We start from the raw sequence: 16,745 nt of genomic DNA, 5'->3' as shown, positions 1-16,745 counted from the left end.
AGGTCCACCGACCCCATCCTCTCAAAGACCTTCACCCCCACTTGCCTTTAGCATCAAATGTCCATCCCTTGAACCGAGTCAGAGGAATTTCTCCAGCTCTAAAATGCCATTTTGTTATTATCTTTCCACCTACTAAGCTTGCCTCTGCCTTAGGACAACTCTAGACTCCCAACTCCCCCCCACTGCTCATGAGTTTCTTCTTGGCGTCTTTATCCACCTCACCCCATCCCCGTCTACACACAGGCATAGTGTGGGGTGGACAATAGCTTCAACTGCAGCTACGCTTTCCTCAGGGATCCTCTTTCACTTGCCCCTTGACCTTGTACTAAATCTGCCTTGCCGGCTCCTAACCAGGGATCTGGCCGTGGCTTCTCGCTCCGAGGCCGGCCAACGCTTCTGGTGTCCAACCTGAGCCCGGTCTCAGGCAGCTTGGCAACCCTTTCCCAATTCCCCAAGCTGACCTTTTCCCTTCCCTGCTGCCGAGGTTCCAAACAAGATTCCAAGCTCCCCTTCCCCCTCCTCACCTGCAGTGGTCAGCAGGGCAAAGTGGCAGCATCGGGCAAGAACTTCAGCCTTGAAGGAAGACAGGCTATCTCTACCATCTCTGAGTCATACAAACCTCTGCTTCGAAATGTACCTTGTCCTTCCCAAGGCTCTCGAACTTCTGCTCCGTCAGCTCTCCCTGCCCTCCCCTGCCCAGCCTCCTTCCTCACCGCCCATGAGGATGACAAAAGGTTTGCTTTTTCCAGACATATTTATCCTGTCTTTCCCTTCCCTCCCTGCCTTGGCATCTCAAAAGAGCTCGAAGGAAACCAGGCGCATTATCAAGCAGTAATGAGTTGCCACGATTGGGTTATAAAGTGCAAGCTCTGGCCTCCTGGAGACACAGACCAACGGCCAGAGCTGCAGCGGGGTCAGAGTCAGGCCTGCCCCGCAAGAGTGGCCAGATGCCAGCCCCTGAGGGCTACAGTGGAGGCCCTGGGGGTCAGAGCCGGCTCCCTGGCCTACGCCTGAGTGGCAGAAGATGTGACCCCAGCCGTGTGGAAGGGAGGAAATGAGGGAGAGGGCAGGGAGGCAGGGATCCCCCAGGGTCAGCAGAGTCATCGTGTAGTATCCCCTCCACCTCTCACTGGGAATACGCTACGCCTCCAGGCAGCCCATTTCATTTTCAGGAGGATTTTCCTCTTATCGAGTCCAATTCTGTCCTGCCCTCTGAGGCCACAGAGATGACCCGTAGCCTTGACTGACCATGGAGCACCTCTTCTCTTGATGAAACTTCGAGTTCCTTCAACAACTCCTTGAAGGAAATGGCACCGAGGGCCCTACACCGGGCCAGACGCTCCGTCCTGTGAACATGTCCGCTTTGCCAGTGTCCGCCTTAAGCTACTGTGCCATGAACATCACGCTGCACACGTGAGCTCTTCTGGGCTCAGTACAACTATCATCAACGTCGTTCTAGTCAGGATCTTATTTTGCTTTTTGGCGCCTGTGTGGACGCGGGCTGAAGTAGCCTTTTCCACGAGCCACGGCACAGGGAGTGAGTTCAGAGGTCAGTGAGGCCTTCCTCGGGAAGCCACGGCAGCTTCCACTCCATGCTTCCGAGCCCCTCGGGCCTGTGGCCCCTCTCAGGGCAACTCATTAGTACCATGGTAAGTTAGTCGAACACATGTCCACTTTCTTCTTTCTGTTCTTCCCTCTTTTGATTCCACTCATTGCAAAGGTCTCAGCCCTGAGCTCAGCAAAGCCCCGGATTTCGGCTTCGCCTGCCCTCCCGTGAGGCCCTCTGCTGCAAGCTGTCCTTCCCGCCAGCCAATCTGCAGTGCCCTGGACGGCTTGTCTGGCCTTCCCTCCAGCCCCCCCCCCCGGCCCCCCGCCAAGCCCCTGACCCTGGAGGGGTGGAGATCCCAGGTTCTCCCTCTCTGGTGAGCTGGCCACGCTGGCTGCCACTGCAGGGACTAGAGATGTGGCCGCATCTGCGCCGGGGTAAGTGAACACCAATTATAGGATTACTGGCTACGAGAAGCCACTCCTGATTCTGGTTTGATTGGAAGGGGAATTTGGGACTTGGGTAGAGCTGCCCCAGCTGGGTGCCCTCCCCAGTGCACCTACTCTCATTCCACATGGGCCCTGTCCAGAGGCCATCATGAGATGAGAGGGTGAGTCTGTGGTCAGGCACAGGGCACTCAGGCCCACGACACAAACTCCACACCCGCGGAGCGACGGGGAACCCCTCCCCACCCCCGCAGCCTAGGCCTCTCTGGGTCTTCTTGCAGCACAGGTCGGTAGGTCCTTCTCCTCCCCTTCAAGTCCTTCTCTAGGGACCCTCGCGTGTCTCAGCCAGCGGCCCGTTCCACAGCAGCTACATCTTCTCCGCCATTTGCAACTGTTACTACCTCTCAGTAACAGTGGCTGCCAGGACTGCTCACCCACAGGGCGCCACTGATCATTTTTAAGATCATTTCCCAGCTTGCTGGCACCCACGGTGTTTCCCCGTAACGGACCGCTCCTCGCGTGCGAGCCCATCACCACCACCACCCTCGCCCGCCAGCAGAGTCAAGTGCCATCTCCAGGCTCTAAACCCTCCAGCTGCCCAATGCTCCTCCCTGCCCTCCACAACCTTCTACCCTTTCCTTGCCATCCCCTCCCCCTTTCCCACCTCGGCTGCCTCCCCCCACCCCTCCCAACCCCATTTGGAAATCATATTCAAAGCCCTCCTGCAAAGCCTCCATCGTAGGCAAAGAGCTTCTCAGGAAGCAAAAAACCTACCCTCCTCCTCAGATACAAAAAATATTCAGCCCTGTCTACGCACCATGGGTCCTAGGGAGAAATTCCAAGCAAATTGATCTAAGGACCAGAAAGCCCCAGAGGAAAATAGGAATTGTGCACACAGCGTGCCATGGGCTATAGCTGGAAAAGGGAGGCTGAGAAACAGTGGAGGTGCCGAGTTCCATAAATGAATGCCCCATCGAGGAGCGGCTGAACCAGGCTTCACACATCAAAGGCATGATCAACTATCCCCATCTTCACAGAAAATAGAGGCAAAAGCTACACACACACACACACACAAATACCATGCCCACCTACGAAGCGATGGTACAGCTGGCCCTGTCACGTGAGCTCTCACGAGGATGGGGGCTTTTCCCAGTTAGAACTGACTTAAGTGGCTTTATCATATCCTTATGCCCCATTTTCCATACAATCAATTATATAGATATTAACTTTCTTTTTTGGGGATCCATGCACTAAAAACTCAATTTCAATTTGCAATAATAAATACGAAAATAAGAGCATTTTAAAAGGTCAATGCAGGACACAATGAACTAGCTCAAGAATTCATCTGCACCCAGGTCCCTAATGAAAAGATACCTAAGTAACAGAAGGGTCAGAAGACGCTTTAGAATTATCATGTGAACAGTTCAAACTTGGAAAGGTCTGACAAAAGCCAAAAGAAAGAGGTATTCAGAGAAGAGCCAGACTCTGTCTGAAAAAGTTTAAATCTGACGGAAATGATAATATAAATAAATGCAAACAGGTGATACTGCCTTGGGGGAGGGGGTGGAGAGGGATCAGTTCCATTCTGTGTGACTAAGGACCAAAAGTCAATAAATAAATAAAACAATTGAACAGGAGCAGAAATGCAATTGAGAATTCTTGCCTTTAGGGAGGTCTCCTCTCTTCTGACATAAACCTGTGAGGAACAACAGATAAAATCTAGCCAGGCTCAGGGTCTCCAGAGATTTAAGCAAACACACACCCCTCCCCCATTTGACAGATGGGGGTACTGAGGCCAAGAAAGATCAAACAACTCAGTTATAGAGCTTCTGGGTTCCAGTCACTGGCTTTCTTCTATCACATTGCCAGGGGGTTCAGTCAAGAAGAGCAGAGGTAACCCTCTGAGGAAATAATCCTGCAGAAACAAAAGGCTGTATGTACGGAGGTGGGGGCGGGGGGGGAGGTGGGGGGAGCAGGGCGCCTGGGTGGCTCAGTCGGTTAAGCATCCGAGTTTGGCTCAGGTCATGATCTCGCAGTTCGTGGGTTCAAGCCCCGCGTCGGGCTCTGTGCTGACTTCCAGCTCAGAGCCTGGAGCTGCTTCAGATTCTGTGTCTCCCTCTCTCTCTGACCCTCCCCTGCTCACGCTCGCTCTCTCTCTCAGAAATAAATAAAACATTAAAAAAAATTTTTTTTAAATGTTAAACAGGAAATGGTTTAAGTAAATTATGTTGATTTGAAAATGATTACAATGATTGAAAATGAGGATTTAAGGGCTATGTAGAAACATGGAAAATACCCAGATATAACGTTAGGTAGAAAAAAGTACGGTACAGAATCAGAAGCAAGGTAGCGCTGCTCACACCTTAGTGAATCCCGGCTCCACCCGCAAAGAGCTCTGTGGCCTTAGGGAAATTACTCAACCATTCTGAACCTCCAAAGAATCCTAATATTTTGAGTTGTGAGCCTACATAAGAGAATGAATGGGAGAATAACGTCTGTCATATGGAAATATTCGATTTCCGGTTGTTATTAAAACATATTGTATTCAACTATGAGCTGAACAAGGGTCCAGTTGGAAAAGCAGCTGTAAAGGACTGGAAACTGATAAGGCAGAAATAAAAACAAATGCAAAAGTTAAGATGGGATTATAAATACGCATATTTTTTATTTTCTCTAACAATGTGATGTCATTTTCTAATAAGAAAAAGGCATTTTAAAAAAAAAGAAAGAAAAGATAAAGGCATTTTAAATAGGGACCTCAAGAGAAACCCCTATTCTTGGGACCCGGCTCTTAGTTTGCACTTTCCTCCAGAGGGGCCAGGGCTCCCAGCTCCTGGTTCCTGAGGTCACCGTGGCATCTGTTCTTGGAAAAGGTGGAGAGAGGCCTAAATCCCTTGGAAAACACAGCAGGGGGCGGGGTGGGGGCGGGGCGGTTGCTGGAAGGGTGAGGACATAGCACATCCTAGAATCCAGAACATTCTGTCTTGCTCAGAACAGACCCTGAGACAACTTTGCAGTGACCAGGTGAATGAGAGTCTTTCATTCCCTCCTGCATACGTGTGTGCACTCACTCACTCACTCACTCACTTGAACACTCTTTGGACCGCTACTGATTTCAAGGAACTGTGTGAGGAGCATTCAAAGAATTAGACTGACCCGCTGCATGAACTTGAAACATTCTCCATCGGAAGTGAAAAAAAGCAAGCTTCAGAACACTGCATAGAACGCTACTGTTTGTATTAAAAATAGATATATAAATATACATATTTATAAACTTGTAAATGCATAGAATTGCTCAGAAGGGGTACACAGGATCTAGGGAACAGTGATTAGTTCTGGAGGTGGGCTGGGGACTGAAGGCTGGCCTCCGACAGGAAGCTTACTTTTCGCTGCATACTCACTCTTTTGGATGTCTTACCATGTATATGTAGTAATTTTTCAAAACAACAACAACAACAACAAAAAATTTAAAAACGAGTCAAAGAAAGTGCGCCCAGAGCGGAATATACAGTGGTGAACGGGACAGGCGGGGGGTTCCTCTGTCTCGGGGAAGGCAGAGTGTGTGCAGAACTCGCTAAGCCACGACTGTTAAGTTTTCAAAACCAGACTGTTTACATAAGTTAAGGGAACAGTTCTTTCTACACCAATTATAGTAATTCAGCACATCATTTTACAGAGATAAAGCAGGTGGAAAATAAATACGAGTCATTTGTCAGGACTTAGAGTGTATTAGGTTGTCGTTTCTACAAGGGTGGGGATCTTATCTGTTTAACTTGATCAGTAGAGCCGCCACTCCGGCTAATGTGCAGATAAGTGCTTGTTACAGCAAGCGTTTTCTGATGATAACAAACGATATGATAGCACACCCATTAAAAACATCTGAAAAAAAGAAAAGATCAGAAGATATTGGACCCTGAGGGAACCATGTTTTCTGGGACGGTTCCCCCCCTCACCCCCACCGAAAAATAGTCTCCAAATGCAAGGTATGCCCGATGTGAATGAAAGGTCGTGGAGACACTGCCTGGGCTGCAGAATGTCACACACACAAGTTTTGCACAGGGCTCTCCTTGGGGTGACTCGGAGCGGACTGACTCCAAAGAGAACGGGGCGCTCAGTGGGGCACTCCGACCACAGGGGAGGTAGGAAAGCAGGCATGTGGGTGGCTGCAAAGTGCCGACGAGCAGCCGGGGCACTGAGGTGGCATGGGGGTTGACACTGCGGCCTCGAGGACCCCACAGGCTTGACTCGGCACCAGCGCTTACAGGTGGCCCAGCAGGTTATCGGAGATCCCTGTGAGGACCCCGTGGAAACCACCAGAAAGTATTTAGCAAGATGCGGGGCGCGCAAGCAGGGCCTGAAGGGCCCTCATGGTCACTGCTGCTACATGATGGATACATGTCCCGGGCAAGTCATCACTGACCGGCCGCATCCCAGCCTGAACGGCAGGTAAGGGGCGCCCCTCCCTCCGTGCCCTAAAGGCAAGAACCGCTTATGTCCACGTAGTGTTTCACAAACTTAGAAAAGGTTCCACGCACCTCATCCCATGAAAGCCTGTGAAGCAGGTTGGATGGGAATCACCAGGACTATCCAGGAGGGGGGTGGGCAGTGAAGTGAGGGGCTTTGCTGAGAGCTGATCAAGGGCAGACCCCAGGGTGTGGGCCAGGTTTCCTGTGAGGAGCTCAGTCTTTCCAGCCCACACCAGTCCCAGGAAAGAGCTAGATCTGGGTCAGGACGGGTGGTCGAGGCCGCAAGGTGGCCATGCCCTCCCCCACTCTGCCCACCACTGTTTCCGAGCAGGCAGAGAGGCAACAATCCATCTCAAACCCTTCTCAGAGCCTCCTCCGTGATCTGCACCTGTGAACGGACCACAGGGTGCAGGGTGGGCCCCTCGGTGAACTGGGGAAGGGACGACAGCCGACGTGGGGTGGCCTCAGGCTCTGCGGGCGGTGGCCTCAGGCCCACCTTGCCTCACTGCCTGCCTGGGAAGCAGGGACAGCAGAGTCTCCTGGAAACTGAGGCACACTCTAGCGGTTCCCTGCACCATTCGCATTTCCGCTAAAACTCTGGCATTTGACAGAAAATGTACCTTTTTTCGATTGTGAGGCCAGGCGTGCTGATCTGACAACTGGTAGTCACTGTGTGCCTCGCAAGGGCACCTGTGAGAACTCAGCGGGCACTGCTCCCCTCTGCGGCCCAGGACGCGGCTGGGCCCAGACCCGCACCCTGGCCACGCAGTGCCGCAGCAGTGGCTCGGGTCAGAGCTCCAAGGGCACCTCCACAGGGCCCCGACTCTGCCAGCAGTGAAGACAGCCCAGCCGCCCGTCTGACCCCAAATCTCCGCACCCGAGAGTTCCCTGAGGCAGCGGCGCAGCTCACCGGTACACAAGGTGGGCACAGAACGCCCCTGCGATCCTCGCCCGCCCCACGGCCGCCGGTTGGTAGGAAGGGTGGAGGTGCCCAGAACATTTCAATGGGCCCTAATGCCAAGGCTGCTGACCCCGGGAGACCTTGAGGGTGACCCCTGACCAGTAGGAAGACCCTCCCCTCACGCCCTTGCGAGGTTTCTAGAGGACCAAGTTCCACGCTCCTGGTTTCCTAACCACAGCTCCAGAGTCCAGACAGGACTGTGCTGGGGCAGCAGGACACGGCTCCCCCAGAGACGGGACAGCCACAGGAGGGGGGAGGGGCTCTTCCGTGGAGCAGGGTGGGGCCAGGCTCACCTGAAGAGGAATACAAGAGCCCACCTGCACGGTAAGAAGATTTTTTATTTGAAATATCGTCTGAGCAACATGAGTGTAGCCAGGAGGGGGAGGGGCCGGCCAGCCTGGAGCGGCAGCCTCTCTAACGGCACAGGAGTGGGGGGGACAAGGATTCCGACGCCCGTGTGCCCCCAAGCCCACTTGTCAGGAAAGGCGGGACAGCAGCAGACTGGGGGCGCATGGCTCTTCCTGGAGGGGTCTGTCTCCCGGCGCCTGCCTGCCTGGGCCGCGGCGCCTGCTCTCCCGGGGCCCAAACAGACGTGTGCCGCACAACCTTCTCCCACCCACGCAGACAGGAGGGGCTGGGGTGACACTTCTCCAGGACTGTTTTTCGGGAAAAGAATCCGAAGAAGACAGGAAGGGAGGGCAGGGTGACTGGGGGCTCCCCAGCAGGCCAGCCCGGGCGGAGGTCCCCAGGAGGGCCGCGCCGGCACCCTCACCCCGTCTCTGGCTCTGCGGGCACGAAGCAGAGCAGCCGTCTGCAGCCCTCGGGGGCTCCCAGGAGAGCCCTGGCTGAAGGCCGCAAGCGGGGACCCCCGGAAGAGCACGGCACCGAGGGGTCCCGAGCCGAGGTGACAGTGCTGGGGCCGGGCCACGTACGCGGCCTGGGGTTGGAAGGACACAGACAAGAGCTGGGGTACCAAGAAGCAGCACAAAGCCATAAATAACAGAAGCGAATTCAGAGCTGTCAGGGTCCTGGGTGACCGCACGCTGCGCGGGGCTGGGGGACACCCAGGCCCCCGCAGCTCAGGGCAGACACTGCCCCAGGGCACCCCGGGGCAGAGCCTTGCATTTCCCACCGTCCCCGCGGAGGACAGGGGACGCCGGGGCACTCCTCCAGCCTCCAGTCACACCTGAGGGGACGGGGCGTGGCTGTCCTGGTCCTGAGGGGCCTGTGGTTGACTCTGAGGATCTTGGGCTCCGTCCTCCGCAGGAGCCGGGCCCAGTGACCTGGCCTCTGTGTCGCCCAACAAAGGCTCTCCGGCACATTCTTCCAGTCCGTTCTCCCTGGTCTCCATGGACACTTCTTCCCCGGAGCCCTCCGCTGCCTCCGCCGCCTCCACCGCCTCGGCTGCGGCCTCGGCCTCCTCCTCCTCCTCCTCCTCCTCCTCCTCCTCCTCCTCCTGGTCTCTCACCTTGTGGACGATGAAGAGGTGGCGGCTGAGGGAGCCGGCAGAGGTGTAGCACAGGCCGCAGAGGAGGCACTGGGCCGTGGAGCTGTCCACCTGGTGCTGAGGTATGTGGCTCTGAAACTCGAGCCCCGAGTCCGTGGCGAAGCTGCACTTGGCGCATTGGAACAGCGCCTTGTGCCGTTTGGTGGAAGAGGCGGCCGTGCCATTGCTGGTGCTCGCAGCGTCCCCGGCTCCGCTGCCTGGTCTTTTCAGATGACTCACCTGGGGGGGCGGGGTGGACACAGGGTGAGCAGAGGCCCGAGCCCTGTGCCAGAGCCGCACACCGGGAACAGTGCAGCCCCCGGACTCGCAGAGTCACCCCAACCCCCCGCACCCGCCACCGCACCGGGGGCCGGGCTCACCGTGGCCCTGAACACGGGCCTGGATCCGGTTTCTCTCGGGTTTTCCTGGTGGCTGGTGCCGCGTCTAATGTAACGTACACACGTGACACCACATTCCAAAGACACGGGAAGGGCACAGTCTCTGCTCTCCAGAGGACACCCCCCCACCTGGGCTCTGGGCTCCTCCAAGAGACAGCCTATGTGCGCACAGAGATAAAACTGTTGTCTCTGGGGCGCCTGGGTGGCTCAGTCGGCTAAGCACCAACTCTTGTTTCTGCTCAGGTCGTGACCTTGAGGTTCATGAGATTGAGCCCCGCATCGATCTCTCCCTCTCTGTTCCTCCCCCCCGCTCACGTGCTCTCTCAAAACAAATTTAAAAAAACATTTTTTTAAAAGACCATTGTCTTCTACGAAATGATAGCACTACACGCACGCTCTTCTTCCCCCTGCTTTTTCTCGTGAACGAGATGTGCTGGCCACCGTCTGTGTGCGGGCGCACAGAGGCCTCCCCCCCCCCCCGCTCACGCTGGCTTGCTGACCGTTGGGCGCAGGGTGCCCGCGGGCGGACTTGGGTTGTGCTCCATCATTACCGCTGCGCACACCCCTGCAGGGACGGTCATGCACGTACCTCCTCGTGCCCAAGGCTGAGGACACAGGGCGGGTAAATTCTCAGGACAGAATGCTGGATCAAAGGGCACGTGCACTTGGAGAGGGGTGTGCATTTTAATCACAGACAGATGTCACCAGAATGTCAAGTGACACCCCACCTGCTGTGTGTGGAAGGGCCTGCCGACCAACACCCTTCTCTGAGTAGCCAAGAAGGAATGCCCCGGAGTCCAGGCGGCTCTCAGAGCTCCCCCGACATGCCCGACCCTCTGAGGGGCAGCCCTCCCTACCACGGAGCAGGAAGCCTACGGTGAGGGGGAACCAAGCTGTTCTAGAAGTTCAGCAGAAATAACGGGAATAGGCCATGGAATGGGGGCAAGGTCATAGGATGAAGGCCCAGGCTAGCAGGTGCCTAGGCCTGGCCCCTCCCAAAACGAGTGTGTGTGTGTGTGCACGCGCGTGCACATGTGTGTAAGAGACACTCATTGCGTCCTCGCCTCACAGGCAGCCCTGCCCCTTCCCCCCGACCCAGGACTGGTGGGGAGAAGCCGGACGGTGAGTGTGAACGCACTCCGGCGTCCACACAGCTGAGGAAGGCGTCCCAGTGGCAGGGGAACCACGGGAACCAAGGCTGGTGGGCGGTTTCACAGGTGTCTGTCCCTGTCCTTTACCCGTAGATGGTCCCCAGGTGGGTCACGCTGACTAGAGAATGGCCTACACTGAGGGAAGCGGTCGCTGGTGGTCGTTCCCGGAGCCCTTCTGCTGCCCCGCAGCTCCGGGGGCTCACTGAGCAAGCGGCTCCAGGGCCAGGGCCCCCGCGCTCACCTGAGGGGACTGTCCGCCCGGAGGTCTGCCTTTGGACGTCTGGCTCAAATCAGGGTTTCTGATCCCGTGCATGAGGCTGATGTGGCTCTCCAGCAGGGAGGGCCGAGGAAAGCTGGGGCTGTCCTCCGTGCAGTACCTGTGGCCAGAGAGTCCGCGTGAGAGGACAGGCTACGGGCCCGCCTGGCTCCAGGGAAGAGAGAGTCCGGGGCAGAGAGCCGGCTGGGCAGCGCAGGGCTCCCCAGAGAAGGCCGACTGGCGAGCCAGCTACGGCGGCAGACAACAGCAGGGCAGGACTCGTGCGCCGGCCCTAGGCCTCCATCTTACTCTCCACTCCCTGACGCCACTGCCCGGGGGCCCAAGTGCCAGCAAGGAAGAGGCCAGGCTACGTCCCAAAGCACAGACATGATGCGGAAGCCTCTCCGCCAGACCGGGCACAGCGACACCGCCACCCCTCCTTCAGAGCGGCGGGCAGAGCCGCCCAGGGTCAGGGAGGTACGAAGGGGGAGGGCTCAAGAGCTACCAGGTTCTAGAAGCTAGTCTAGCAGCCCTTCCTTCTGACTTAGCCACAGCATTTTCCCATTAGAAACTCGTGTATCTCTTGCCTCCGACTCCTGATCTCACAGCAGAGAAAAGCCATGGACAGTCTTTTTGAATTTCAGGCCTCCTGGCTCCTACCTCCCAGGACTCACCCACAAGTGTAGACCTTCTTCACGGTGTCGTGGTTGTTGCGGATGTGTTTGCGCAGGCTGTTGGGGGTGTGGAAGGACTGCTCGCACTGCCGACACGGGTACCGCTTCAACGTCTACGGGAGAGGACGCATCAGAGCCGTACGACTGTTCTGCGTGTAAGTTTCCACCCGGGCGATGTAGGCAGAAGGGGGTGGGCAAAAGACCTTGGAATCTGCGGTGCCCACCCTGCCCGAAGCACCGGGAACCCTGAGGGATCAGCCACACAAGGGGGCCCTGAGCCCGCAGGACACAAGTCCAGAGAGCCTGGCACCGCACTGTGACCACGTGATGACACGTACCCGACCGTGGCTCTTCTTCATGTGGGACACGTAGTTCTCCCGGTCAGGAACCCACTCCTGACACTCCTGGCAGGTCCAGCCGGTGCTCCTCAGCCGGGGCCTGGCCTCGGCCCTGCGGTGGGTCTCGGGCCTGCCCCAGCGGCCAGAGGGCAGGGAGCCGCCCCGGGCCGCCGCACTGGCGGCCTGGGGCTCAGTGGGAGCTCGAGAGCCAGGCCGGCTGGAGGCCGTGTCCGCTGAAGACTGGAGGCTGGACAGCTCGTCCACGTTTCGGGGAACACCGTGGGTGCTCTGGGGATGGGGAGAGCGGTTACTGACTGGGCGAGGGGAAAGAGGCACAGAGTCAGACCCCGGCCTGAGGCGCATGCCCCCCTGCCCGGCCCCCCTTCCCTGGGCCACCCACCTTGACGTGCTGCATCAGCTCCGGCTTCTGCAGGAACAGCAGCGGGCACTCGGGGCACTTGAAGACGCCCACCTGGCTCTTGCTGGCATTCTGGTAAAAATGCTGCTGAATGTGTCTCTTCTTGTTGAAGACCATTTCACAGGAGCACTTATAAATGAGCCTGCCGAGACAAGCCCCGGGGCGTGAGGTGGCCAGGCTCTGTGGGCACAACCTCCACCCCAACTCTGCTCCCTCTGAGCCGGGCTCCGCTTTCCAAAAGCACTACTCTCAGCCGATGGGGATATTCCCCTGCCTCAGGATGTCTTCAGTGACCTCCGGGCACCTCTGCTGCCAGCCCCGGCTCCCGGGCCCGTCCCAGCATGTCCCCCCGCAGCACCCAGACCCCCGAGCCCCACCCACGGGCCTGCTGACCCTGGAGCCGCACTCACTGGGAGGGTCTGTGAGGCTGGGTGGGGTGCTGAGAGGTGGTGTGGTCCGCGGTGCTGCTGGCTGTCTTGAAGGCCATGGGGCAGAATGCACATTTGTGGAAAACCTGGCAGTGTCGCTCCTGGATGTGGCTTTTCAGCAAGGCCAAGGTCAGGTGGACGACCCCACAGTGGATGCACCTGGATAACAGGAGTGGTGGGGGTGTGGGGGGAGGGGTGTGTCAGACCCAGAAGTAGTGCTGGAAAAGGAGGGATGGAGGGCAGGGACAGAGCCACTGCGGGGACTCTGGGTCCCCGTCCCCGGAGCACTGTCTTCCACCTGCCTCACCTGTGCCCTGAGAGCCTGCCTGCTGCCATCTGGCACAGGGTGGTCACCCAGGGCGCCCAAGCCTAAGGCTACACCTGGTGGAGAAGGGGGAAGAAACACACCCCTCCTCTCACTGGCCAGAGAATATGCTTCTGCAAACCAAAAATCTGAGCCCAGCTGAGAGAAGCTGGCGAGAACGGAGAGGGAGAGGAATGGTTCCAAAATGACACAAACAGCATCCTTTGAAGTGTGACACGGCGGCAGGGGCCCAAGGGGGAATTTCGGGAGGACCCCACAGGAAGCCCGTGCCTTCCCACAGGCTAGCACTGAAGGTGTGGGGATGGCCGCTTAAAATAAAAAGCGCAGCTAGAAATGCAGTGCACATCACAGCGACAAGCACAGTCAAATGCGCAGCCCTCAAAGCCCAGGAAGGACCCCCCAGAGCAGCCCGGCCCAGGGGGGCTTTGGGGACAGTAGGAACGCTCTATACTGTCCTGGCCACACGGCAATTTGGATGTGAATAAAATAAACTACGGTGGCCAGTCATGCTGGCCACATTTCAAGGGCTCGACAGCCAGACATAGCTGGTACCATTCTGGACCATGTGGCTCATGACTATCAGAGTGACAACTTGGTGGCAAGGTGGGTAACTTTTTACTTCTCCCAGGTTGTACTTCCTGAGCTGTGTTTAGTGAATATGTCGCTTTTATAACGTATGAACAGTCTTCAGCCATTTTTTCTGAAACTGAGGCATTCTGAAACTTTCAACTTCAAAATCTCTTTCTCTCAACACTGTCTTTCCGTTTCTCAGTATCACAGGACTAAGTGACCTCTGCACCATCCTGCATCCATTCCAGTGCTAGACCCTCCTGCCTCGACACACACCCAGGTCTCCCCTCCGTGAGAAGACGCCTTCTGCTCCCAGCTGTTCCTCTCAAGGTAACTCCTATCTCCCTTGTGTTGCAGGATTACCTGACCCTGTAACCCTGACATCCCAGTAAGTGCCAGAAGAGAGGCTATTGCTTCCCTGAAAAAAAGGACATGACCTCACTTAAAAATTCTTTGACTCTCAAATATAACCCTTCAATTCACTACATTAGCCCGTTTTCACAGTCCATGTAAATCATCACAGAATCCTACCTAGTCCTTTATGTTTTTCTTCCTTTCGTGTGTGTTTGCGGGGTGGGAGGGAGATGGGACCCCCTTTGCAAGCTTAATCAGCTACAAGAAGCAACCCAAAGAACCAGAAAGCTGTTTGCAATGATCTCTGAGGTGCACTCATTAGTAAATTTGTACATTCTTTAAATTAAGAGTTTCTAATGCAAACTACTTAATTATATGTTCTTTTCTCTCCTGCTAAACAAAAGAGTGACCAACTTCTAGCACATGAAGTGCTCCTATTCCACAAGGCATCATAAGTAGAAAAAAAATCCACATATTTCCAAATTCATCCAAAGCAGCCAAGTACAGCTGACATGTGGAAAGAATCTTAAGTAACTGTATTTGTGCAGTTTGACCAAACTTCAGCAGGAGCAATATAAATATACTCTTCAAAAATGCAACTGAAAATCCATTCTATTTACCTCATAGACATTCTTCAAAGAAATCTCCATGAAAGTAAAAACATAAAGGTATAAAGGAACGCACACCAGCATCAGTGAAAGACTGAATCAAGTAGCATTTACGAATTGATGAAAAAGCACACAGAAGAGAAATCTGACCCCACAACACAACTCTTAACCAGTTTTTTAAGAGAACATAGATAATTATAGAATCATATACTGTGAAATACGTAAAGTTTTAGAAAAAACAAAGAGTGGTAAAATACTTAATAATTCTAATAATCACAAATAATAAGAAAATGACATGTCACTAAGAACAACCTAAATTTGTTCCTTTATGACATCATTGGTCGCTCTCCAAATTTTCAACAAAGAGTAGAATAATTTACACAATTCTAAAATACGTACATAATGTACATATGCATTTTACATAAAAAACATACATAAAGCACTTACGAAATGTACAAGACTTTGACAATGTCTTCAAGAAAAAGCAAAAATAATACAAAACAAAATAATAGTGTAAAACTCAATGAAATGGAATAGGTACATTTTGAGAATTTACTAAAAAATATAATACCCACAGAATGGGAGAAAATATTTGCAAATCATGTATCTGACAAGGGACTTATACCCAGAATATGCAAAGAACTCTTGTAACTCAATAGTAAAACAATTAATAACCCAATTTAAAAATGTGAAAAAAGACTTTTCTCCAAAGAAGATACACAAACACCAAACAGAAAAGATGCTCAACACTGTGAGCCATTAGGAAAATGCAAATCAAAACCATAATGAGATACCACTTTATACCCACAGGGATGGCTATCAGAAGTCTGACAATAACAAATGCTGGTGAGAATGTAGAGAAATCAAAAATCTCCTACCCTGCTGGTAGGAATATAAAAATGGCACAACCATTTTTGAAAACAGTCTGGCAGTTCCTCAAAAAGTTAAACATAGATTTAGCAGTGGACCTAGCTATTCTACTCCTAGGTATATACCCAAAAGAACTGAAAATACGTGTCCATACAATAACTTACAAGTGAATGTTCATTAGCGGCATCATTCAGAATGGCCAAAAGGTGGAAACCCAAGTGCCTATCAACTGGTAAATGGATGAACAAGCTGAGGTATACACACATATACAATGGAACATCATCATTCAGCCATAAAAAAGAACGAAATGCTAATATATCACAGTATGGATGAATCTTGGCTAAGACTACATATTATATGATTCCATTTCTATGAAATGTCCAAAAGAAGCAAATATAGGAGGCAGAAAATAAATTAGTGTTAGTTAAGGGATGGGGGAATAGAAGGGTAATGAATATAGAGTTTCTTTTTGGATGATAAAAATGTTCTAAAATTGGTGGTGGTGATTGTACAGCTAGCTCTGTGAATATACCAAAAACCAGTGAATTGCACCCTTTAAAATGGGTGAAGTATAGGGTATGTGAATTACATATAAATAAAGCTGATACAAAAAATATATGTGAATAGTTGAAGATCTTAAGTGCAACGAATACTATCGTACACATCTGAGTTCAACCACGGATCACTGAAGATTTTACTGTCAAAACCATCAGTAGGCTGTCTGGCTGAATCACATTACATTTTTGTCTGACATTCCTTACAAAAAGGCTTGATAAACTGAATTGCTTTTGAGACACTATGTTTCTTTTTAGTCTTACAGAAGAAAGTAAAACAAAACATTGAATTAAAAGACCAAAAAAAAAAAGCCATGAATCCATCTGTGCTATTGGAAATTCCTTGGACTTAAGATTCAAAGATAAAAACCTAAGTATTGCTTGCATTTTTATTGGGTTGGATTTGATCTTGGAGCAAGCAGCACACGCTTAAGTCAAAGTTGGAAAGGTATCTTCAAATGTTATACAACGCTGTAAAAACACACATTCAATGGTGTTTGGTTTAACAACGTGGCCTGGGGGTTGCCTGGCCTGCTCAGTCGGTGGAGCACACGACTCTTGATCCTGGGGTCGTGAGTTCGAGCCCCGCGCTGGGAGCAGAGATTACTTAGAAGGAAAAAGTGGGCCGAGATGCTGCCGAGCGCTGCTCCTCTGCAGCGGGGGCGGGGGCTGTGCTGCGTAGCCCGCCTGTGCTTCAGCTTCTCCAGTCCCAGGACACGCACAAGAAACTAGTCTACACTTCAAAATGCTTCCACCAAGACAGAAGCCCAGGCGTTGCCCCTCGCCACCCTCAGCCCCGTCTACCAGCTTCCATGGAGCTCTAACGCTTACTCCCTAAAGCCTCCCAGATCCGCTGTCTCTCCTTGCCACGGCCGGGACTTAGCCGAGTGCTCAGC

At 53.4% G+C, this 16,745-nt stretch overlaps 1 protein-coding gene across 1 annotated transcript in view; it reads right to left on the bottom strand.

Annotated features, from left to right (window-relative positions):
- Positions 1-5,212: 5,212 nt before the first annotated feature.
- ZNF592 (zinc finger protein 592) overlaps positions 5,213-16,745 on the bottom strand; it is a 49,443-nt gene continuing 37,910 nt past the window's right edge. The window contains 6 exon segments of the mRNA XM_039217132.1: positions 5,213-9,145; positions 10,696-10,831; positions 11,385-11,497; positions 11,723-12,010; positions 12,123-12,282; positions 12,551-12,727. Of these exon segments, the coding sequence (XP_039073063.1) occupies positions 8,600-9,145; positions 10,696-10,831; positions 11,385-11,497; positions 11,723-12,010; positions 12,123-12,282; positions 12,551-12,727 (1,420 nt within the window). The 3' untranslated portion in view covers positions 5,213-8,599.

Source organism: Hyaena hyaena, unplaced genomic scaffold, assembly GCF_003009895.1.
Source record: "Hyaena hyaena isolate Hyena2069 unplaced genomic scaffold, ASM300989v1 scaffold_13, whole genome shotgun sequence".
Taxonomy (NCBI): domain Eukaryota; kingdom Metazoa; phylum Chordata; class Mammalia; order Carnivora; family Hyaenidae; genus Hyaena; species Hyaena hyaena.
Note: the sequence above shows the minus strand (reverse complement) of the source record. Positions and strands in the feature narration are given on the sequence as shown.